This window comes from Scomber scombrus, chromosome 1 (assembly GCF_963691925.1).
Source record: "Scomber scombrus chromosome 1, fScoSco1.1, whole genome shotgun sequence".
Classification (NCBI taxonomy): Eukaryota; Metazoa; Chordata; class Actinopteri; order Scombriformes; family Scombridae; genus Scomber; species Scomber scombrus.
In genome coordinates, this window is record NC_084970.1 from 37,030,655 (window position 1) to 37,056,348 (window position 25,694).

A 25,694-nucleotide genomic window follows, 5' to 3' on the forward strand; every position below is an offset into this window, starting at 1 on the left:
CGGGGGACGACCGCTCTACCTCCTGAGCCACAGCCACCCATTACACTTTGCAGGATGTTCTGCTGCCATGACCCATAAATGGCAACTACACATGAAATCTTTGTTTACGCTGTACACATAATGACGTAAGCTCATGTTGGTATATGATGTCAAAACCGGAACCCAACAATACCACAATACACATACTGCTCATATGTGTCACTGGCACATGAAATAGACCTCAGAGTCTTGTCTAGTACGGCAAGACTGGAGAATTAATCTGAACTGAAGTTGCAAATCCAAGAAAACAGAAATAAACTATTTTTTACACACAGTGTTAAGTGTTGGAACCATATGCCAACATAGACCTATGTGATTATGTGTGCAGCATTATAAAAAGATTCAATGTGTAGTTACTCGGAGCACCTTGGTAGCTGTGTGGTTACGGCGCATGCCACATAAAAGCAGTGTCACTGGTTCGATTCTGTCAAGAGACCTTTGCTGCAGCTCATTCCCCTCTGTCTCTCTCTCTCTCTGTTTCCTGTCAGCCTCTATGCCAACCACTAGCAAAAAAAGCCTAAAAATAAATAAATGTGTAGTTACTTTATATTATATGAAAAGGTCAGAGGTCATCATTGAATATCAGATGGGAAGAATGTCAAGAATAGCAGAGTGTCGTCAGCATAGCAGCGACAGCGATAAGATAAGCCTTGCAAATGTATATCAGAGGCCAAACCCTGTTTACACCTGGTATTAAAACATAATCTGTACCAGGATAATGAGAAATGTGTATTAATGCAGATGTAAATGCACTCAGAACGCAATGTGATGGGAAAAGTGTTCAGATCAGTCCGACCATGTCAGTCTTGTATTGTGTTCAGATCTCAGCAGGTGTAAATGCAAAATGTATGAGACAAGACAACGTAACTTTATTCATATAACACATTTCATAAAAAAGGGGGAATATAAAAGGAATATTGTAGCAAGAACAATAACTGGTATTAAATTAAAAAAACACCAATGTGAGGATAATCAAATGCTTCAACAATCAAATTCAAATAAATTGAAAAATATGTCAATTAGAATAATAAAACTATGAAGACACACATGTAAAAGCACAACAGAAATTAAAATGGAATTGTAAAGACATACAAATGCATGAGGATGTCAGCACACAAAACACATTTAGTAATAAAAGCACGTCAACTGACAGTGCTGAGGATTAAGTTAGTGTTTGGAGAACAGGAGACTTTTATGGCCAGCTAAAGCAAGCCGCTAGAATTCTTCCCTCACAAAAGTTGACCACATAAGCGGTTGCCTTGGGCAGCAACTGAGGCCTATGACAACAAACAACAGCATTTTCTTTCTTTTCTTTCTTTGTTCCTGAACCTTAATTATAATAACCACATATTTACTTTTAGCAGTTTGTTAAATACAGGCCCTGGTGGTAAGCTGAGGATGTTAGAGGCGATGACTGGAGAAGAGGAGGGGTTGGGGGGGGTCGAGGAACAAGGTGTTGGGATGGCTGGAAGTCAAGGATCAAGAATAGAGCTGCAACAATTGATGGATTCATCAATCAACAGAAAATTAATCAGCTTCTATTTTGATAATCAAATAATAATTACAATCATTTTCGGAGCAAAAATAATGGGTCATGCTGCTTTTGTCATTATAAACGGTATATGTTTGAATTTTGGACTGTTGGTCAGACATTGGAAGACATCATCTTGGACTCTGAAAACAGTTTTCAGAGTTTTTATAGAATAAGCAATTCATCTGTTAATTGAGAAAAAAGAATCAACAGATTAACTGATAATAAAGACAATTGTTAGTTGTGGCTGTAGTACAATACGGTGGCTTCGGTGGTTAGCGCTGTTGTCTCACAGCACGAAGGTTGTTGGGTTCGATACCTGGCTGGAGCCCCCCCCGTGCTTGCATGGGTTTCCTCCAGGTATTCTGGTTTCCTCCCATTGTCAGAAACATGTATTTTAGGTTAATTCTCCTCATTGCCTGTGACCAAAGTACTGGCATAGGACCGGAGTTGGTCCTTGGGTGCTGCATAGTGCTCCTTGTACTTCGGATGGGTTAAATGCAGAGACTGAATATCACTGTATAACTGTATGTGTGACAATAAAGTACCTTTAGGCTACCGGAATTCAATCAGATGCTTTGTGAATCATTTTAAACAGACATTTCACCCAAATTCTGATATATTTGACATCTTTACAGACTTTTTTCCCCCTGCATTAGTATCATCAAAGAGAAGTTCTGTGGGAAACAGAAGAAAACAGAAAAAAATCTTGTACTGCTGTGGTTTATTATCTCTCTGTTAGAGATGTTATCAGGTGATCAAATGTTTCATTTTCCTCTTACAAACTGTCGACGGATCATTTTGCAGTGAAATCGACTGCAGAAATCTCCCGCCTCGTCTCCACCAGCTGGTTATCAGCTCAGAGATCTGATGTGATGAGAGACTCTGAGGGTCACGACTCATAAATACCTGAACTGAGAGAAGTCACAGTCACACAGAGAGAGGCTGGACAAGAGACAGACATGAAGCTGAGACAAAGCGTCTGCAATCTGCTGCTGGTGAGACAACTTTACTAACAATTTGAACAGATATCACACTGATTCACCTGATTATAAACCACCAATATCTCTGATAACTTTGGCAATTCAAAGACAACAAAATGACAATTCAGTCTGATTATTTTATTATCAGCAATCAACTCACAGCAGATGTCAACTGATGAAAATCTGGTTTAGGTGAAACTAAAATATGAGACACAAACTGACACGCGACATAAGATTAACCTCCATTAGCTGTAATCTGACTTCCTTTAGTGTATTTATCTCAATCTAAAGAAACTTACAGAATATGTTGGGTGAGAGTCAAGACACAAGAAAGTAGATTTTAATTAAATCCATCAGTTAATTGGTCAAGGGACAAAAATGTAATCGATTTTTTAAGCAAAATGTGCTGATTTCAGCTTCAAATGTGCTGAACATGAAAGTGAACTGAATATTTTTGGGGGGTTTTGGACTGTTGGTTAGAAAAGACATCTGAAAATCTTAACTTTGACTTTGAATTAATTAACAAGCCATTTTTAAACTAAAATTGGACATTTATATCAGTGTATGAATCGATAATGAACATAATCATAATAATAAGTTACAGTGGGAGCCAAACGCAAACAAGAAATAGGTAAATTTAACGAAATGTTAAAATAATTAATTCTTCTTTTACCAAGATTAGACTTATCTTTTTTATAGTAATGTGTTGTGGAATCACTCCCAAAGATGCCGCCATAAAAAATAGTTCTGAATATTTCTTCGTAAGGATTTAACATTATATGTGTCTGCACAGTGTCACACAGGAAGTAGAATCGCTTTATGTACCGAGGTGGAAAGTCACGGTCGAGGTTGGTTCAGTATCAGTTCAAATCACTGCAGGGTTACAGTATTTTGCATTTGCACAATTTTTCCTCACAACTTTATCTGTTAATGACTTTTTTGGAGCTGCAAGTTTGCATTAATCCACAACGAGCAACAGATGAGGAAACGGTTGAAACGGTTGATAGTCTGATGTTGTCAGCTCAACTAAAAGATCAGTGATTGAATAACTTTTGGTAAAACATTGAAAATAAAAAATAAAATAACCGCTTGTGTTGTGTTGCTGAGCAGAGATCTCTGGTAAAGTAACTTTAAAGTAGTGTTTCATTCTCCCTTTATGTTTAATCCTAACTACTCTCTGATACCCTCTGTGTTCCCAACTAAACAGAGCTGCAGATTTTAAACTTTTAGTCAATGCTCACATATTAAATACATCAGAAAATCTTGGTATTAAAAACAGTTAGTTAGGTCATAACTTCGGGATTTGCAGAATTGTCTGATATGAAAGTTCAATCTGTATCTTTAACACAAGAACTGCTTTGGTCACCAGTGAAAGCTTCAAGATGGAAGCACTGCGCTTTTTTCCTTTAAAACAAAGTCACCTTTTTATGGGAGTTTCTTCAACGTCACTGATCAGACACACATGCTTCAATGGAAGTGGAAACAAGCTGGGCTTCACTCTGCTTAAACAGATATTTTATAACATCACTTCCTTGACAGTTCACGGACAGAAGATGGATTTAACACGAGTTCATCTTTTTAATTTATGATAAAATCACAACTCTACGATCACATGTATTATTATCTATGTATTCCCATTAACAGCTTTCACATCAGCTGAAACAAAGTTAACAAAATAGACAAATCTTACCACAGCTGACGTTCAACATTTGCACAGTGGATAAAATATGTTGGGTTTTTTTGTACAATAATGCTCTAACATCTCAGTCTGCTGATTAACCTCATTTCAACTTAGTTCTGCTCTCCTCTCCTCCTCAGGTATGTTGCAGTGCATTATGGGTAGTGTTCTGCTCTGGGGTTAAGGTTTCTCCTCCTCCTGGATGTGGCTCCCTGTTGCAGTTATCCTCAGTGGTCTCCTCCTTGTCGAAAGGAAACGGGAACATCCACAGCAGATCTCTGTCTCCGTGGAGCTGGAAGTCAGTCTACAGTATGAATGAATCAGTGAACGTATGAATGAATGAATGAATTAATTAATTAATTAATTAATGCATGAATGAGCACCTGCTTCTGATGATGACTTTAAAGTTTAAAAAAAGCTTTCACAATTAGGACGATCTTGTTTGGATGAGTGAATCATTTCTAGATTGAGCCAGAATGTAAAGTCCTACTGCTTTATTTTATTTTTAGTCTCATCTTTAATTCTTTTTAACTTTCATTACTTTTTTCCCCCCAGTTTTCACAACCTGAAGCTTCCTTTTTATATTAAGTCAGCTGTAGCATTCACATGTTCACATATTCAGTCCTGTGTTAATGTTTACATTTAAAACCATGTGATGGTGTATCATCTCATTAATCAGCCTCATAGTCATTTTCACACCTGTGGAGCTCCGTAAGTTCTCCTTCTAGTTTTCCTCGTAAACTGACTGTCTTCTTGTTGTTCATGTAGATCGTCCACAGTGAAGAACCGGATCCCGTCCACACTCTGGGAAGCCAAGTGCAGCCAAAGCTTCTGCTCCGGTGCCAGACCGGGTCATCCGAACCAACACGACCTGAACTCGGTCCCCATCTACCAGAACGTCCTGGTCCTGAAGCAGCAGGAGAATGGGAGCTGCTACACCACTGCGTACCATAAAGTGGCTGTTGGCTGTACCTGCGTCTGGGCCCAAACCAACCGGCGCTGAACCACCTGAACCTCAACCTAAATCTGAACCTCAAGCTCAGCCTGAGTTTGACCTGGAACCAACAGCTGGGAATCAAAACAACAAACTTCATGGACAAAATAAAGAAATTCAATATTTATTACTTCTGTTGGAAATGCCCTTGTTGTCGTATTGGATGTCAACCCTGTGCACAGTATTTTTAAATTAAAACATACAATAAGAAGAGTGACATACTGTAATTTGTAGTGATAATATCAATTATTCATAATATTAACAATAAAAAAGCATTTTAAAGTCTAATTAAACTGTTAAAACTGACTGTCCACTCTGCTCTACTGAGGTCCTTTCCACCTGTGGAGCAGAAAACATTTTAAAAGAGTGGAAACACTTTATACAACATGTTTTCTTGTATGAATCAGGTGCCAATAAAATACTTACAGGTTCATCAGATACATTTATGTTGGTACAGAGGAAGAAAACAAGACTATGGCAAACAATAGAGTGATACTGGTCATCCATATCGATCATTAATGATAATCAGATAAAAGTACATTTTTAACTGGTTAGTAATCAGTATTTCTTACATCTTGTATTAAGTCATATTTAATGCAGCAGCAAACACTGATAGTGGCAGACATACAAATACATGAATAAACACTGATATCTGCTAACAACTACATTAAAGTGTGTTATAAAGTACCTAACTGTCTATAGACTGATTATTAATGACATAAATGGGGATTTAGATATTATTTTACACCCTGGAAACCGTTTTAACACAGAACAGTAAATGCTGGAAATGTAAAAAGGAGGTGGGCACTTTCTTTCATGCACTGTGGGACTGCTGCATGGTTCTGACCCTTTGGGAGGTACTACTGGAAATCTTTGAAAAGTGGCAAAAAAACCTGCATTATCTCCAAAATGATGTCTGTTAGGAGACAAACCACATGTGCCACCAGACCTGACTAAAGCCGAGCTTCAACTGATGTTAACAGGTTTTATTGTTGTTGTCAGGCTTGGTGTAAACTTATGACAGAGACCGGTGCTTTCCAAAACATGACTGCTTGGGTAAATAATAATTCAGACAAAATAAAGGAGACATGGCAGACTTTACGGCTTTATTACAACATCTTGAGAGAGAGTAGAGGATGCTGATGAACAGAATATGTATCTGTGTGTGTGTATGAGTATGAATGTATAAGAAGCATTAGATACTGGATGGGGTAAATGTAGAGCTGCCTTGTTTTTCTTCCTTCCTTCCTTCTTTCTTTGTTCTTTGTCTTCTTGTTGATTGTCTCGTGGTATGTTTTTGTCTGTTTTTGTTTTTCAATGACTGAATATGACTAAGTGTGCTTTGTCTTCAGTTGAAATTAATAAAAATTGAAATCGATTTTAAAAATGAGGCAATACATTCATGAATATGTTTATTCAGTTCAGAAAAAACCTCATTTATTCTTTTATTATCAGATTCCTTCTTTGTTTTTGTTTTTTTTTATTCCTGAAAAGTCATAAAATCACAGTAAGGAAAGAAAAGTTGTACATGAACAAAATCAAATAGATGATTGTAAAAATCCTTCTATGTGACAGTTAGAGTAAAAGTGTAAAAGAGTGTAAACGGTGAATGAAATGCAGCGAGGTGTGTGTTAATGTCAGCAGTGTGTCGAGTCTCATGACGTCTGAAATCCTCCGCAGAGAAAAACTCATTCAGACTGAAATCAGCTCTAATTAACTGAAAACAAGAACACATTGTGGAGATTAGAGACGTGTGTGTGTGTGTGTGTGTGTGTGTGTGTGTGTGTGTGTGTGTGTGTGTGTGTGTGTGTGTGTGTGTGTGTGTGTGTGTGTGTGTGTGTGTGTGTGTGTGTGTGTGTGTGTGTGTGTGTGTGTGTGTGTGTGTCACCATGCATGTGACAGCAGCGGCCGGTCTGCAGGACTGAGCAGCGAGCGGCTCGGTGACTCTGACAGCTTCTAACAGAAAGAGAGAATAAAAGAGAAAAGAAAAGAAAATGCGACGTGCAGAGTAGCGGCAGCTCTCATTCTGACGCCCACGCAGGGAGAGAAGACTCCAGTAAGTTTGTTTCCTCTGCTGTCTGTTGGTTTCTGTGACCTCTGACCTTTTCATGGCTGATTGTGATTTTGCATTTTCTGTGTTTCTAATCCTCTTAAAGGTTTGTTGGTTGTTTGCTTGTTTGTAGACACAGCAGGAAAAACACTGAGTCTCAACTGTAACTCAAAACTCTTATTCTACATTATATATTATACTTGTTTACTCATTAAAATATCACACATGTTTGCTTCTACAGGTGTCTGTGAGCTTCATGATCTCTGTCTTTTCACCTCATTTTAATCATCAACTGAAAATATACATAGCTGGATTGGAGGAGCAGCTTTAAATTTACACTTTAACATAAATAATATCCTCTAATCACATCAATATATGAACATTAGAGTCATATTAATAATGTAATCAGACAACAGGTGTATGTTGTAGCCATCAGTTTGAATTATTTCAACTTTATTATTATTTATTTATGAGAAATCAGGTTTTTTTCCTGTTAGTTTGATTCTAAATACTACAATACCCATGAGCCTCAGCTGCTGTTGCTATGGAGAAGAAGCCAGTACATTTCCTGCACACCTGTCAAAAACACTGAAACTGACATGAAGTAGATCACGGACCCCCCCAGTTGATAAAATCTTGTTCCTGGGTGCTTTTAGATGTTTTATAACAGAAAGTGCATGAAACCATATATTCTGTTATTGTGGTAGATAAGGATGGAATCATAGTGAAAATAAATTATTGCCCTTTCCCCCCCCCCCTGGACCCTGCTTTGAGAATCACTGTCCACGTCTCTCTAACAACACACACCTGTCTCACACTCTACTTACTTGGTAAATTACTGTCTTTGTCACATTCTGTTAGTTTGTGTTTTATTTTGGAAAGTTGTTCTCCCCTTGTTTATTTTGTTAGTTTTACTTCCTGTGATTCCCCTGCCTTAGCTGATTTCCTCATGTGTTTCACCTGTCTGGTGTCTCTCACCTGTGTCCTGTTAGTGATTACTTCATGTCTATATAGGTTTTGTTTTTCTGTTTTGGCAAATAAAGAGCCTGTTTCTTGAGACTGTCTGCATGTTTGGGTCCATCTGCGCTTGTCACCGTGACAGTCTTACCTATATAATCACCAACACACACACCTGTCTGACTCCCCATATCAATGATTCTCAAACCTTTTCACCTCAAGGACCCCGAAACTGCCACGAAGTAGATCACCGACCCCCATTTGACAATGTTTTTTAGATGTTTTTTTACAGAAAGTATGAAACCCATGATTAAACACATTACATTCTGTTATTGTGTTACTTATAGATGGGATCATAGTGAAAATGAATTATTCCCTTTATAACCTGTTACAGTGGAAGTATTGAGGCACGAATCCTACCTGAGAACTGGACCGGGGCTCGTTGTTCTTCTTTGTAACTGACTCGCACACATGTAGATCCACTATTGTTAGAGACACTAGGAGTATGGGTGCTGTTCCTGCCCTATGTTTATGTTTCAACCATTCCTCTATTAGACAAGGTCGAGGTATTTTCATTGTTTTCATTGTTTTCGATTGATTCTCTAGCTCCAGTTTAGAGGTCCTCTTTTGGTTATATCTGTTTTTAGCTTTGAGCAGCACCAACCAACCCTTTTCCTTTAGTAACCACCTGCTTATAAATAACGTTAACACCCATAACATCTTACTTCCTGTTTCCCTGGCAAGCTGGGTGATAACATGACCCCACTTTGAGAACCACTGCCCAATATAACCAACACATCTCTTAAACCTCTAACCCACACACCTGTCAGTAACACACCTGCTAATCGATTTTGCACATTTCTAACCACCAACACACCAGTCTTACCACCTGTCTGTCAAACCATCTCTACATATTAAAGCACCAACTTATCCGTCTAACCCAATTCTCACCTGTGAACCACCTGCTCACATGATTTAAAGATGTATTTTTAATTGTTCCAGCTTGCTTCAGATCAACGAACCGAACAACCTTTAAAGACTCGTCCTCTCCCATCATGCCTGTGTCGTTCGCCCCTCCCCCGCTGTTCCTCACCTTGCTCCCCATGCTGTCCCGCCTCCTGCCCTCCCTCCCCCCGACTGTGCGGGATGTGGACGTGCCCCCTTTGTTTCGGGAGCGCTTCATCCTGTCGGGGTACCGTCCCGTTGGCCTGACGTGGCGCTGCTACGTCCTCAGCCTCTTCCAGATCCACAACGAGACGCTGAACGTGTGGAGCCACCTGCTGGCCGCCGCCTGCGTGGTCACCAGGTTCCTGCTGTTCACCGTCCTCCAGGGAGGGGTACTGCAGCAGTCACAGTCCTGCACAGTTTGTTTGACCTCCTGGTGTCTGACCGCCCTGTGTTTGACCTCCTGGTGTTTGACCTTTGACCTCCTCAGGGGATCCTGGGTTTTCGGCTGCAGGGTCCTGAGGGTCAGGGGTTTTCTTTGGACGCCTCCTCGCTGCCTCTGGTCCTCTATGTCTTCTCTGCTGTTATATACCTGAGCTGCAGGTGAGCCATCAAATAAACTTTACATTTATTTTATGTTCAAAATAGCTTGAAAGATCCCTTCCAGACATGTTATCAGATATATAAAAATACAGAATCTATGAATATGATTTAGCTGTAGCCATTGGGTGAGAAGCAGGGTACACCCAGTCAATCACACGGCTAGACATCAGTATATGAATGGGTGGATAAGCAGCAGAAACATTTTAAAGTGCTTTTAGATAAATGTGCTATATAAATGCAGCCATCAAGTGATACCAGTGATACACATCAGCATTTTACATTATCAATGTTAGCATGCTGACATAATTATTTTGTTCATTGATCTTGTTTTCATCATGTTCAACATTAACAAATAACAACCTGTGGCTAAGACGTTTCATTTTCATGATTTTCTCACTGCACTCTAGATTTTCCATGTTTTCATCAGGGATTTTCTAACTTTGTAGTGGTTGTCTGTTTATAACAGCTGAGACTGAACCAGACAGGAAATGTCCCACAAAACTAAAACTAGGAGCTAAAAGAGATTTAAAAAAGCTCCACAGAACAGCAGAGATAGTATTTTTTTCTTTCATCATGTAGTTACCTGCAGCTGCCACTAGATGTTACTAAAGAGCCATGTTTTACTCCATGTCTGCTGCTGAATGTTCTGCAGCATACATGTCTCAATGTGGCTGAGGTGGAATTTATTCATATGGTTTAAAAATATTTTGTGTCTGTCATGTTACAGAAATTTTAAAAAACATCCTGTTTCAGATTTTTTATGAACTCAAAGAGGCTGAAAAACTCTGCTGATGAGCCCCTCCGGTTACACAGAGTAATTTGATCAGTTGATTTTTGCAGCTTTCACTGACTCGTGTTGCATGTTGCATGTTGCAGCGCTGCGGCTCACCTGCTGCAGTCTCATTCAGAGGAGGCACATTACTCGCTCTTCTTCCTGGACTACGTGGGCGTAGCTGTCTACCAGTACGGCTGCGCTCTGGCTCTGTGCATATACAGCTCTGACACCGTCTGGAGGCAAAGCATACTGGGACAGGTCAGTTTATGTGTCCTCAGTGGATGACATCGCTCAGGATGCGGACAGGTGTGCTGATGGATGGTGTCGGTTGTTTCAGATCTTCCTCCCAGCCGCCGCCCTCCTCGCCTGGTTCTCCTGCACCGCCTGCTGTTACGCAAAGCTTCGTTTCCGACGGCCATACCCGCTGCACAGGAAGCTCTGCCAGGTGGTTCCCATGGGCATGGCCTACCTGCTGGACATCAGCCCTGTGGTTCACCGCCTCGCCACGCACAGCTGGACCAGCAACTCTGCACTCCCACTGCACGGCCTGCAGGTGGCGCTTCTTACTCCTGATTTTACCCCTTTAAATTTAAAGGATTTTATATCTCAGCTTTATTTATATTATTTATATTGCACTTTACACACAACATGTACAGAAAAAAACAAGAGAAATCAGCCAAAGAGAAAAAGAAAAATAGACACTGAAGAGAATAATAATTTAAACCTTCTACCTGTCATTTCTCCACTAGGTGGTGCTGTTTCTACTCTCTGCTTTCTTCTTCTCTTGCCCCATACCTGAGCGTTTCTCCCCCGGCTGCTATGACATCGTCGGCCACGGCCACCAGCTCTTCCACCTCCTCCTGTCGTTCTGCACGCTGGCCCAGCAGGAGGCGCTGTTCCACGACTTCCTGTGGCGGCGGCCGGCGCTGCTCAGAGAGTTCGGAGAGGAGAACCTCCTGCTGGCCTGCGCCTCCTTCCTCTGCCTGACGTTCTGCTGCGTGATGACAGCGCTCACCATGAGGCGGCGAGCTAAAGAACAACTGATGAAAGAGCAAATATAGAAGAAGAAAAGAGGAAGATGTGACTTCAGGGACTCAAACTGCTGAGGGATTTATTTTACATTACAGCGACGTTCTGTAGACAATCATGAGGTTTTTGTAAATGTGTGTGTTTGTGACTTTCTGGTTTCTCAGTTTTTTCTACATTTGACAGCTATACTATCAAAACTCAGACTGGAATTTAGTCAAATCAAGTGACGTGTGAATCGGTGAACATCATAATCAAACTGAAATTTTCATTATTTTTATGTTTTGTGTAAGAAAATATATAAACTGTGATGAGACTGCAGCTATTTGTCTGACCAACGGTCCCAGAAGACAAAGAAAACCATTAAATCCTCACATTTGAAAAAAAAGCGCAAATGTTTTTGGTGTATTTGATAAAGAAATGACTAAAACGATTTATCAATTATCAAAACAATTCATTCATTCTTTTGATTGACTAATCAATAAAAAACAAATACAGAGTTGTGTACAAATTAATGAAGAAAAAAATGTACATGATGTTAATAGAAAACAGAAATGGGGCTAAAAAGAGGTGCAGTGTCGGCCCCCAGCTGATTCCATGTTTTATGAATCAGTCGTTGCCAAAAGTTCACAAGACCCTAAAAACTACAATGGGTTGTGCTATTACTGCAAGAATCATTGATTCAGTTGTGATAAACAACAAAACTAACACACAGGGGTTTTTCAAGTCAACTTAAATGTTCTAATTACTATTTTCAGCCCATATCACAACTTGAATTGACCAGTTTGATAAGTGTCCTGATTGTACTTTAATATTCTTATCAAAATATAGTAGTTCATTCATAAAGCACATCTGACCAAAGTGCTGCACAATAAAAAAAAAAACATGAATAAAATAATCTAGATAGCAAAAAAACAGTAGGGATAACATAACAATACTATCCTTTAAGCATACAGAAAAACACAGAGGAGAAAAAGGTGAAACATAAAACCTCCAGGCCAATAAAAGGCCTTAGAAAATATGTGGGTATTAAATTTCACCTTAAAAGTGTCAGAGGGGGAAACGCTCAATTGAAAATGAGCTTTAGAGGCGGTTCCGCTCACGCATGATTGCCTTTACCTTCCTGGTCTGAGAGATCTAGGTGGGGGGGTTGGTATAAAAATTAAAATTTGAATGTAATTTTCCAGTGCTGATCGACCCCCCCCCCAACAACTGGCAGAAACCCCACACAGCAAAGAAAACATGCAGATAAAACTAAAGCTAACTATAAACCACAGAAATAAATAGAGAACCCTTTTTTTTTTTTTTAAATGACACTTAAATCGCACAATAGATGTTGTTATCTCTCTCTGGCAGTTCTCGGCAGGCCTCGCTCCACCAGTCAAGCAGTCAGTGTCAGTTTAAGTGTTTGGGTGGAGCTGTAGATAATGTTCCAGTTTCAGTTTGATTTAGGCTTTAATAAGCTTATCAGTCCCAGCTGCGTGTGGTCAGAGGAACCGCCATAAAGACTATGAACACTCCCTCTGTCTTCTGTCACTAAAGGAGAACTTGTCATGGCAGAGTGCTCTGAAAAGGGACACCTGACAGATTCAAGCAGCTATATGGAGCAAAACTCTGTTATTACACCTTCAGTTTGTACAGAGACAGAAAAAGACAAGATGTGAACAGACAGAAAGAAACTTGTGCAATAATAACATTTTATAAAACATTAAAACTAATCAAACACAACTGCAGAGTTCATTAAAGTCAGAGTATGAGTGTGTTGGACACTTGAGCTAGTGGATCTTTCTTAGGAATGAGGTGTGGACATGTTTCCAGTCAATGAATAAGTGTGTGGCACCTTTATAAACCTGCAGTTCAAAGTCCCGAATGATAAAAAGCTGAAACATAAACTATAAAACAGTGTGACATTAAGAGATAAGAAGAAAAGACTGTAAGTGCTGATAACTAAAAGAACATTGACTTTAAAACGGAAGAAAATTCAGATAAAAAAACCAAACAAATTCAATTAAATATAAAAGGCAGTAACATGATAGACCTGTTTAACCTAACACAGCACAGCTACAGTGAGGCTTCCTTTATCAAACAAAACAAACGCACCTGCATGTTCCAGTGATTCATATGTTTATCTGATTTACATGTTTAATCATCTTGTTAGCTAACAACTAATCCACCTTGCAGTTTGCTGAGTTTTACTGACAAGAGGAAAATCTAGAAGCTAACCCAAAGCTAATATGACGAAGAAACTGACATAATATTTTAGCTTTTTCTAAAACCTTTAAAATAATGTCAGAAATATCATCAAACATGCTGAGACAATGTTTTCTAAGCCTTCATTACTGTCAGTTACATCCAAATAAACACAGCTTTAATTTAAATTGAACTATACGTTGTTTGTATCTGGTTACATATTGTTGAATATTGTTGGATTTTTTAGATATTTGCCCTTTTTGATCTCACAAAGTTTGGTTTTGTTGTCTGGAACTGAATATATTAAAGCTAATTCTAAGCTAATGGAACAAAGAAGATAATGTTATAGTCTTGTAAAAATTAAAAACATTAGCATTAACCAGCTATCTAACTTTATAATTAGCAATCTAGCTATAGCGTTTAACTAGTTTACCTTTGAAAACAGACTTTGAGTTGTTAAGGTGGATTTGTCTCTATTGATGAAACTTACGCTAACAGTTTCCACCTGCTGCAAGTCTTTGTGCTAAGCTAGGCTAATCAGTACTGGACACACAGAGATGAAACTGATCATTTTTTCATCTCGACTCTGGTAAAGATAGAGAATAAGGCAGAGAGGGAGAGGACATTGTCTGTCAATCAGTCTCATACAGTCTGGCCTCTTTATATACCTGTTATATGTATTGTATAGCTAATCTAATCTAATCCAATAGAACAACTCTGCTATCATTTCTACTTGTATGAAGTTTATACATTTTCAGTTATTGTTGACATTGTCAGAAAGGTGATAACTTAATTTTATATTTATTATTGAGGTTGTACTAAGTGGTTGTGGTGTGTTAGGGTGAATTACATTGATTGATGTTCCTCCTCTCATGTATGTTAATGGAGTGGACAAAATATTAGGAACACCATTCAATAATAAAGCACCCTAACACACCTCCATCACCCACTATGACCTCAATAATAAACATAAAATAGAATCATCACCTTCCTGACAATGTCAACAAAAACTGAAAATGAATAAACTTCATAAAGTATAAATGTATAGCAGAGCTGTTGTATTGGATTGCACAGGTGTTCCTAATGAAGAGGCCAGTGTGTGTGTGTGTGTGTGTGTGTGTGTGTGTGTGTGTGTGTGTGTGTGTGTGTGTGTGTGTGTGTGTGTGTGTGTGTGTGTGTGTGTGTGTGTGTGTGTGCAGTGTATGAACAGTGTGCATGTTTCTTTAAGCAGCTCAGACAGCAGAGCGACTCATGTTTGTTCAGCCTGTCAATGAGTAAACCTGCAGCCAGAGAAACGCCTCATGTACAGTATCTGAGCCTGAAGTCACAGCTGTCCGCACACACACGCACACAGGTAGGCTTTAACTTTAACTTTATACTCAACTTTAACTCTACTTTGACTCATTTATAATCTATAATCAATAACCATACGGCGGTTAATACCTTTTCTTTACATTTCTGTTCGATCTAAACTGAACTTTAACACATCACAAGGTTCAGTCTTGTCCGTCTTGTCCTTCAGCTCGAGCTGCATTTGCATTTATTACTGCAATTATTTAAACATGCTGATTTTAAAATATTAAAGAGTAATAAAAGAAGTCTAATTTTTTATTACTGTAAATGTGACAGACACCACAGAAATAATAAATAAGTAAATAGTAACAAATGTACCTAATATGAGTCATTATAAACACATATATAGTAGGACTAATGTATGTATGTGAGATTATTATAAAACTAACACATAACAATATTTGAAATACAGAGATGTTCTTTATATTTTTAATATATTTTAAATGATATTTTAACATATTATATGGCAAAATACTTACCAAGTATACTTATACATGATACTGTACCAAGTTTCATATCCTGTTTTCAGTGTATCAGCATTCATGTGTGATATGACAGTCAGATAGATAGATAGATAGATAGATAGATAGATAGATAGATAGATAGATAGATAGATAGATAGATAGATAGATAGATAGATAGATAGATAGATAGATAGATAGATAGATAGATAGATAGATAGATAGATAGATAGATAGATAGATAGATAGATAGATAGATAGACAGACAGATGTTTACAGCAGCTACAGCCACATGTAACATCACATAGAAACACATCTCTAACTATCCAATGGGAAACAAACTAAAATACTTATCATTAAAAATACCCCAAAAGTTGTACTAATAAAACAAATATATATATAATAAAATACACTAAAAGGTGCCAGTTACAGATATCTAAAAGACGTAACTTCAGTGTCGCGTGTGAGATATTTACATAACGTAGAAATAATATGAATATGATGTAAAATGTAATTAAATGTGTTAAGGTAGGTTGGAGCATTCACACCCTGATGGTTTAAACAGGGACTTCCCCTTCTCAGCTGAGCTACTCTGATGATTGATTATCATCTAATACATTTGGTTACTCATGCGTATCATTGTTTGTCATTTTCATTTATTTATCTCTTTGTGTGAATTGATTTATAGCAATAAAAGTAAACGGTAGCCTACTATATTATTTATATTGACCAGCTGCATCACTATATTCAGACTGATTTATTATCTGAGTTTCATGTTATAACATATGTCTAATAATAGCCTAAATAAAAAAATAAATCACTTCACACTTTGTTATTAATTTTCTTCATTATGCATTTACAGCGTCATAATCAGCATCATAATACAATCTATTAATTTGTTAAATGACTAAATTTACCTTTTCATCTTTAACTAGTGACTTTAATGTTCATTGTAACGTGAATTTTACATTTAAAATAAAATCTTAACCCAGAAAAACAAACCGAACTAAAACCACACTGTCATTACAACAAAAGGACAAAAAGCTAATTAATCATTTTAACATATAATTCGATCCTACCTTAGTATATATATTAAATAATATGATGTATAGCCTCCATATCAACATCTGGTTTTCTTGGTCACATGTTGAAGATTACATGAAGAAGACGTGATGTCGAAACTTTAATTTATGAATTGACATTTTGGAAGCATCTGTACTTTTTTTTGTCTTTACTTGTGAAATGTAAGACGTCAACATCACATCTGATATAATACCTGAAACAACATTTCATATGTGATCAAAGTGCTCGTTAGGCTCAGTTCTACAGTGTCATCAGACTCAGCTGGATTTAGGCTCAGTAACATAACACATAGTATGTAAATTGTGTGTGAAAGTTAATTATTTTTGTTGGAAATATTAGTTAGAACAATCATACCTCTGTGTCCACTTACTAGCTTTTTTCCTGAGCTTTCAGCAGCATCTCATGGTCTTGAGCTTGCTCTGTTGCCATGGAGATGGGTCAGTTATCATCATACAGTATGTCTAAAGTGTTCATTGGCTTAGATATACTGTTTTTGTTTTTTTGCCAAGCTAGCTTCATAATATACAGTGAACTTTGATAATTACCGGAGGTCACATTCCACTGTAAACGTGATCAGTCATTAATCATTAATTAATTACTGAAAGCCTGAGTGTGCTGTTCTTTAATCAGCTGTTTGAAGCAGAGGTTGCCAACCGTTTCATTATTTGACACTTCAAAACTCTTCATCCTTCTATTCGGTCTATCCACCGTTAATGTTTAGATGTAATGGCTCCAAAGAGTGTAATGTTCTCATGTTTACAAAGCTTTCAGTACACATTAGGTTTTTAAATGCACAAATTAGATAGATAGATAGATAGATAGATAGATAGATAGATAGATAGATAGATAGATAGATAGATAGATAGATAGATAGATAGATAGATAGATAGATAGATAGATAGATAGATAGATAGATAGATAGATAGATAGACCAGCTGGACAGTTAATCAATGAGACAATTATTAATCTTCTCTGTCAGAAAGTGAATATGTGTGTTTTCCTTGCGTCTTGAAGTTTCCCTGAAAACATGACACACCTGATCTTGTTGTTTGTTCTGATGGTTTTTGTGTGTTTATGTGACAGGAGTCGGTGAGGATGGTTAAACTGCTTCAGTCGTCGCTCAGCTGGAACTGAAAGAACGAGGTAAACATCCGAAAAACAGCCTGCGGCTCAAACAGGAAGTAAAAGCAGAAACACACAGAGCGTAGTTTGCCTCTATTTTACTTTTTTCATAACTCAAAGCCTGTGCACATCGTGGTGTTGATACATAAATACAATCTAATATTTAGTTTATGTTTCCCACTAATTTCTATTTTTGGAACAAAAGGGAGCATTCGCTAAAAATAATTTGGTTGTTATCATAAAACAATTCCTGTCCTCATACAAGTAAAAATACAGGCTCTGACCTTTGACCTCCAGCCTATGATTAATCATCAACATCAGTGTTTATTTACATGTTACAGTCATCTGAGCTCCATGAAAAACCCCTAAAATGCAAAGAGGCAGTCTTCAAAACAGTCGCAGTCTTTGTATCTGTGTCATATTCTTTCAATTTCCTGAAAGTAATGTAAATTCAACGAAAACATTTCAGGGTTAAGCGCTCTTCATTTTTTAAATGTCCTCCATGCATTACATCATCTCTCGCTGGCTGACAGCTCTTCAGGTTTAGATTTGCATGTTCACACAAACTGATGTCAAACAGCCTGCAGCGAGTTTTCAACTGCAGCAGTTCACATCAGGATGAGAAGATACAGTGAGGAGAGATTTAAATGATTATAATCCTCATTAAAACACTTTACTGTAGTACAGTTTGAGGTACTTGTACTTTACTGTAGTACAGTTTGAGGTACTTGTACTTTACTGTAGTATTTCCATGTGATGCTACTTTCTACATCTCAGAGGGAAATATTGTACTTTCTACTCCACTACATTTATTTGACAGCTTTAGTTACTTTTCAGATGCAGATTTGACACAATGGATAATATAACAAGCTTTATAAATACAACACATTGTTAAAGATGAAACTTCTTTCCAAACTCACATTTATCTGCTGACCCTTTGGAGGGGCCCCGCCCCTAGGTTGGGAACCACTGGACGAAACTAGCTAACTGTATATAAAGTAGTGTAAACTAGCTCCACCTCCAGCAGCTACAACAGTAACATGCTGCTCTAACACTGATGCTTCACTATTAATAATCTAATGATGTCATAATAATAATATATCAGTCAGAGGACCAAACCACTACTTTTACTGTAATACTGCATACTACATCGCTCATAATACTGCAGTACTTTTACTGTTTTAGTACCTTAAGGATCTGAGTACTTCTTCCAGCACTGCTAACTAGTAGGAGGATCAAGATTGAGACTGAAGTAAATTTTAACAGGCTTCTGTTACTGAATTACTGAAACCAATTGATACCAAACAAATTAAACCTTAATGGAGCTAAAAATGCAAACAAACGGTTCATACTTGAAGGAGTTGGCGACACCATCAGTAAATGTATGTCACATTCCTCAGATAGAGAGCTCGACATGACTCACTTCCTGTGCTCCCTGTACACCTTAACACCTCTCTGTTGTGTCTCAGTGATCATGGCTGCAGTCGGAGCAGAGGTCACCAGCTCTTGGTTCCTGGCATCAGGAGTCATCGGTTTCTTCATCCTCCTCCTCCTCCTCTCCATCTTCCTCACAGCTCTGTGCACCGAGTGCAACAGGTCGGCTCTTTTTTATGGTTCATGATTTAAATCCCCAAATTTAAAGTATAAGTCCAATGATATTCTGTATTATATTTAGTTTTAGTGCAATACAGCTAAAAACACACACACACTGTAGTTTGACTCACTTCATTTTCCAACTTTTAAGGCAAAGCAGCTTTATTTATACAGCTGCATTTCATACCAAGCGGGAACTCAATGTGCTTTAAGATAAGATAAGATAAGATATCCCTTTATTAGTCCCACAATGGGGAAATTTGCATCATTACAGCAGCAAAATGGACAGTAAAATAGAATATAAGAGCAGCAATAAGAAAAAGAACATAAATAAATATAAATTATTAAGTAGTAAATATATATTATAAAAATAATCATGACATTATTAACATCATTTACAAGAGTAATATTGGTATTGAGTGCTAATATACCAGAGCAAATGTGATATTCTTATTGCACAGATTAAAGTGAAATGTATATTATATGTATATTGCACACAATTGAAATTAGTAGTATACATGAAATACTAATATTGCACTAATATTTAAATACATTTAACATTTAACAGTAATAATTGGAAGCATAAAAACATACAATTAAAAAAAGGAAAAACCGAATTATAGTATTATAGGGAGATTTCATAGATGCAATACCGCGAGTGGCCACTAAGTGTCGCCCTCGGGTCGCAACTTGTTGAGACCGCACACTAAACGACCAGATAGTAAGCAGACCGTTTACACTGTAGTAAACTACACGATAACCCACAATGCATTTCGTCCCTACCCGCGCTGAAAACAGCAGGCTGAAGCTGATTTCATTTGAGCTCTAACTCTGTAAATATACCACTTTATCCACATTTATAACCTTTTTAGGCGGGAAAGTAGCTCTTTAGATCCACAATGTGACGCTAATTTGTCCAAATAACACCTGTTTAAAGTTTTGTTCCTACGAATTCGGAGTTAGCCGTAGCGAGTAACGCACTTCCGGTCATTTTCACAAAATAAAACACCCGTTACCTTTTATTATTAAGAAAACCATAACGATATAATTGGTGCTTTTATTTTGAAAACAGGAAGCGAACATACCCTCGCTGTAGCTAACTTGAAACCACCGAGGTGGTGATCTGTGACGTTTGTATTTTGTGTATTTTCCAGAAGTTACGTTGCATCTTGGGTAATTTGAGTGTGAGTAGTTAGCTCTTGATACATACTCCGCATTTCTGGCAAATCCAGTAAACCATCCGGGGACTTCTCGTATACTCTAAATCGCATACTACGCAGTGAAACACACTACATACTTCAAATGACGTCAGAGTTAGTACGAGTAGTAGGAAAGTATGCGGTGTCGAACAGACCCATATAATGCCCACTGCGCATGCTCAGTAGTGTTTCCCCCCGCTCGCTTTCTCTCGGCTACAGGACATTTTACTAATATAAAACCTCCATGGATCAAACGTTCATAACATAAACAGTCATAATTGATCCTGTCTGTAGTTTTGAGGTTCCTGTCAACAGTTTTACAGATTTCTCTTTTACAATGGTGCTCTATGGGCAAACTCCTGTAAAACTGCAGGGGGATTTTATGGGTGCATTACCACGAGTGACCACTGAGTGTCGCCCTATCACCTCTAATAATAAATCCATGGTCTGATCGCAGCGTTCAGTCTTTGAGCTTGTATCTTATATTTTAAATGTGAATCGGTGACAGTGTTTGGACCTTATTATAGTTTTGAAATTAGTTTTTATTTTTATTTAGTTTTTCAGTTTGCTTTTTTATGTCAGTTTAGTTTTAGTGAGATTAACAAGTGATGAAATAGTTTTAGTTGAGTTTTTAATGTAGTTTTTTACTTTAAGTGTTTCAGGTATTAGGAGGAAAGCCTTGATTAGTATAAACTGTAAAGGATGAAATAATGCTGACACTGAGGTAACATTAGCTGTGTTTGTGTTTGTCTCGCTACTGGTACTAGCCCGTTATCTCAACAAGTCAAACTGAACACAATACAGTCAAAATGGAAAGCGTTAGGGTTATGGTTAGGGAAAATTAAAACTAAGCTGATTTTATCTGCAATTCACTTTAGTTTTAGTTAGTTTTGCATTATTCATTGTAGTTTTTATTCAGCTTATATTTAACTATAATAACCCTGGTTTGGACTAACAACAGGAGGATCATCAGATATATTCACAACTTTATATTTACAGATGTAAAACTAGAATTGTTTTATAAATAAAGTTTATATTTTCTCTCTTTTGCAGACGTTCATTTGATCTGCGAGAGCCTGGACCGGACAAATATCCTCCAGCTCTCATCAGAGTGGTGAGACTGATTTATTATATTGTGTTTATATGTGTTATAGATTTATAGCTATTGATGTGTTCAGAAAACAAGAGAAAAAAATGTTGATTGACAGGTGAAGCTGGAGGAGGTGGCGAGGGAGAATCCGATGATCAATGAGATCCAAAATGATGAAAAAGGTGAGTGGACTTTGAACAGTGATGTATCTCTACAAGATGGGAAGACACAAGGGAAAGACAGTTTTCATAGACGTCTATTTTTAGAAGTTTCATGCAGTCTTGAAACACTGAAGTGTGAAAATATTTGTTCCCCAAATTTGTCAGATGAACCAGCAACAAGTTTATGTTCAACTGGAAACAAGAAACCTTTTTTCTTTTTTTAATAAAAATGAAGAAACTAGACTTTCACACTTATGGCTTTGACTTACAAGCAGCAAATTTACTCCTGTATGTACAATTTAGAGTATTTCCATTACTTTATACTTTCCAGTTTCAGAGGCAAATGTTGTACCTTTAAATCCTCTACGTCTATTTACTCTTACCTTTACAGATAAGTATCTCGTATATGAAACATTTCAATAGACCTGCAATGATTAGTCGATTGATTGATCGATTTATCATCTGAAAATTAACTGGCAACCATTGTGATGATAGTTTGATCACTTCAGGTTCAAGCTACTCAAATGTAAAGACTTGTTCTTTGAATATCTTTAGACTCTAGTCAATCATCACAAAACTCAACAAAAAGACACAGAGGAGTCAAAGTCAAAGTCCACATCACAGAAAGGCACACCTACATTACTGACAAGTCTCCTTTGTGTTTTGTTTATATTATTCTCTATGAGCACCGGAGGAAAAATGTGCTAACATTTAACTCCGCCTTCGAAACAGTGCCAACAATGAACTGGAATTGCAACATAATAAAAAAGAAAATTAAAGATTAACTTAAAAACGTTTTCTTCCCTAAAGATTATGTCGCTATCACCTGTCGTAAATAGTTCAAACATAAATGTTCTCCAAACATTACCTCAGTGTTTTCCACCTACAGACATTTACAGTATATGATGTGAATTATCTCAGGTCATGTAAATGAGCTCTGGTGGACAGAAGACTCGTTACATTTGATCCCAATCATTCCTCAGCTTGATGGCAAATTACAGACAGGTGTGTCTCACTCAGAGCTGCAACCTCCTCATTGTGTTCCTGAGAATAAAACATGGTTTTGGCTGGGCGATAAAACTTAGTCAGCTAAGCTTGCAGAACCCAAGGAGTCAACCAATAAATCAATCAATCAATTTTTATTTATATATATATATATATATATATATATATATATAGCGCCAAATCACAAAACAAAAGTTATCTCCTTTAATGGGAAGAAACCTCAGGCAAAACCAAGTCTTTAGGTGGGTGACCATCTGTTTTGATCAGTTGGGGTTGAAGGAGAGAGAGAGTAAAATTAAAATAAATAAATAATACATATGGCGTGAATACAATATTTACCATAAAAACCAAAAATCAAGAGAAAAGACAAAAGAACCGATGTTCATCACAAACAAGAGGAATTGTCCAAACAACGACCGCAATGCATCCAAAACTCAAAGAATGATTTATAAGCATAGGTGTGCAAAAGATGAATAATTTTTTATTTCAACATGAAACATTCAGAGATTTTTTTGAATGTATCTTTATTTAACCAGGTTACTGTTTTGCATTTAAAAACAGAAAGAGCACATCTCAACAACACACAAACAGGTTGAATTTTCATCCTGGAGCTTTTTACTTGTCTGTTTTCTCTGTAATTATTTCAGGTCAACAAACAACAGCTGCAACTCCACAACGATGTTTCATAGACATTGAATCCAGCTTTCATGAAAAATTATCAGAATGTTTTTTTGTAAATGTCACATCAGATGCTCTGCAGGGAGTCTGATGTGAATATGATCATTTTCCTTTATTTCCTGTGTTTCTGTCTGTTTGTTCAGAGTTTAAACCTGATGAAGGAAACTCTGTCCCGATCACTCAGTGGAGTAACCACATGGGGGCGCCACAGCACCAAGGTGAGTCTGTCCTGTCAGTCAATGACTGACTGTCACTGTGTGTGTGTGTGTGTGTGTGTGTGTGTGTGTGTGTGTGTGTGTGTGTGTGTGTGTGTGTGTGTGTGTGTGTGTGTGTGTGTGTGTGTGTGTGTGTGTGTGTGTGTGTGTGTTAATGTAGGACCTGGTAATTACAAAAACTAAGTATTGTCTTTGAACAGAAAGTAGTTTTTGAAAAAAATAATGTCCTCACATGGGGACAATGGGTTTATTTTACTGTGTAACACAATTAATTTACCAGTGTATAGAACTATTTCCTTACATTTACACCTTCCCTTTGCATGAACGATAATAACACCACCTGATTAGCAGTGTCGTAGCTTGTTGTTGAGTGAAGAGGATTTGATATTCAGTTAATAAAAAGTTCTGGCTTTGGGAATCCATTATGTCAAGTATGGAAGTACAAATGTGTCTGTGTCCTCAGATGGTCGGACCAATGGCAGCACAGCAGTGAAGACAGGAAGTGATCTGGATGCTGTTATCGGTAATTATTTAAGGATTTACTAATTTAATTAATTCATCAGAACATTAAAATGAATTACTATGTTTCCCATCGTGCCTCATTCCCATTTCTCTCTGTGTGTGTGTGTGTGTGTGTGTGTGTGTGTGTGTGTGTGTGTGTGTGTGTGTGTGTGTGTGTGTGTGTGTGTGTGTGTGTGTGTGTGTGTGTGTGTGTGTGCGTGTGCGTGTTCGTATTCAGAGTCAAATTCTGAGGCAGAAGAGTCGATGACGTTCACTCCGTGGAGAAGCCACTTGTTGGACTCAGGTCTGTTTTTTATGTTTTTACTGAAATCTTTTCTAATGTGAGTGAACGTGACCTAAAACTCAACATTTCTAAAGTATTAAAGAAGCATGAAAGCTTACAAGCTGTCAAATGTCAAATTTGACCGAAACAGTATGTAAGGGGTTAATCATTGCATTTCTGTTTTTATATTTTTAAAAACTGAAATTTCTGTTTTTATATTTTTAATATATATATATTTTAATTTTATATTTTTTAATTTAAGGATAAGCACTATTAGATACAACATCTTGTTTTAATCAGGTGACACAAAAAGCATGAAATTTAACAAAGGATTAAACTGTAAATAATAATAATAAAGATCATTGGAAACCTTTTAAAAAGTCATAATTATAAACTGAAATAGCATTTCTTCTACATATATATCATTTTACCTCCACAGACTCCACAAACATCTACCAGACCATCGAAGCACGACGGCGCAGCGGCGATGTGTCATCGCAGCCGACCATCTGTGAGCCGGCGCAGGACGAGGGAGGCGCGGCAGGTCTGAGCGACCGCGACAGAAACTCAGTGTACGCACGAGTCAGCAAGAAGGTGAGACTTACCACGCCCCCCGTCATCACACCTGAGAAGGAGGAGAAGCAGGAGGAGGAAGAGGAGCCTTCACCTCCGCTGCCTGACAGGAAGGGAGAGCTGGAAGGATGATGATGATGATGATGATGATGATGATGATGATGTTAAAGAAGGACAAATCATGAAAGAATGAAGATAAAAGACAAACAACACAGAATGAAATAAGGATAACGGACGACAGAAGGATGAAACATGATGAATTACAAAATATGAAAAAAGACAAAGGACAAAAGAAGAGATTTGGATAAAAGGTGAAACATGAAGGACAAAGAATAAAGATGAAGAAGACAAAAACCAAATGAAAGACTTGAAAGATAGAGGACGAAGGACAACATGTGATCAATAAAGGATGTAAAATCAAACAAGTTGGATGCGTCTTAAACTAACAGTCAGTTTTCCAAATGAACAGTCAGTGTGTTTATGTGTCTGTAATGATTCCTCCTGTTCATACTGACCATTAGAAGATCCCTTCATAATGTTTACAATGGAAGTGATGGAGGACTAAACCCACAGTCCTCCTTCTGTGGAAACATGGATTTAAAAGAT

General features: G+C 37.6%; 3 protein-coding genes across 3 annotated transcripts; all 3 read left to right on the forward strand.

Annotated features, from left to right (window-relative positions):
- Positions 1-2,532: 2,532 nt before the first annotated feature.
- il17a/f2 (interleukin 17a/f2) lies at positions 2,533-5,240 on the forward strand. Its single transcript, XM_062418756.1, has 3 exons — positions 2,533-2,568; positions 4,372-4,529; positions 5,000-5,240. Exons 1-3 carry the CDS (start codon positions 2,533-2,535, stop codon positions 5,232-5,234), a joined length of 429 nt encoding a protein of 142 aa, XP_062274740.1. The 3' UTR covers positions 5,235-5,240.
- Positions 5,241-9,287: 4,047 nt separating this feature from the next.
- LOC133998035 (membrane progestin receptor beta-like) lies at positions 9,288-11,616 on the forward strand. The gene is made up of 5 exons (XM_062437810.1): positions 9,288-9,569; positions 9,668-9,780; positions 10,657-10,813; positions 10,893-11,108; positions 11,305-11,616. Exons 1-5 carry the CDS (start codon positions 9,288-9,290, stop codon positions 11,614-11,616), a joined length of 1,080 nt encoding a protein of 359 aa, XP_062293794.1.
- Positions 11,617-15,071: 3,455 nt separating this feature from the next.
- LOC133984175 (uncharacterized) lies at positions 15,072-25,313 on the forward strand. Its single transcript, XM_062423434.1, has 9 exons — positions 15,072-15,125; positions 17,752-17,811; positions 19,260-19,386; positions 21,636-21,696; positions 21,791-21,854; positions 23,660-23,734; positions 24,195-24,254; positions 24,471-24,536; positions 24,955-25,313. Exons 3-9 carry the CDS (start codon positions 19,265-19,267, stop codon positions 25,218-25,220), a joined length of 714 nt encoding a protein of 237 aa, XP_062279418.1. The 5' UTR covers positions 15,072-15,125; positions 17,752-17,811; positions 19,260-19,264; the 3' UTR covers positions 25,221-25,313.
- Positions 25,314-25,694: the final 381 nt, after the last annotated feature.

Coding starts and splice junctions, on each gene's coding strand:
- il17a/f2 (XM_062418756.1), top strand. CDS start 2,533: ATGAAGCTGAGACAAAGCGTCTGCAATCTGCTGCTG. Junction 2,569..4,371: donor GCGTCTGCAATCTGCTGCTG/GTGAGACAACTT, acceptor TCTCCTCCTCAG/GTATGTTGCAGTGCATTATG. Junction 4,530..4,999: donor CTGTCTCCGTGGAGCTGGAA/GTCAGTCTACAG, acceptor TTGTTCATGTAG/ATCGTCCACAGTGAAGAACC.
- LOC133998035 (XM_062437810.1), top strand. CDS start 9,288: ATGCCTGTGTCGTTCGCCCCTCCCCCGCTGTTCCTCACCTTGCTCCCC. Junction 9,570..9,667: donor TCACCGTCCTCCAGGGAGGG/GTACTGCAGCAG, acceptor TGACCTCCTCAG/GGGATCCTGGGTTTTCGGCT. Junction 10,814..10,892: donor GGCAAAGCATACTGGGACAG/GTCAGTTTATGT, acceptor CGGTTGTTTCAG/ATCTTCCTCCCAGCCGCCGC.
- LOC133984175 (XM_062423434.1), top strand. CDS start 19,265: ATGGCTGCAGTCGGAGCAGAGGTCACCAGCTCTTGGTTCCTGGCATCA. Junction 21,697..21,790: donor CTCCAGCTCTCATCAGAGTG/GTGAGACTGATT, acceptor GTTGATTGACAG/GTGAAGCTGGAGGAGGTGGC. Junction 23,735..24,194: donor GGGGGCGCCACAGCACCAAG/GTGAGTCTGTCC, acceptor CTGTGTCCTCAG/ATGGTCGGACCAATGGCAGC.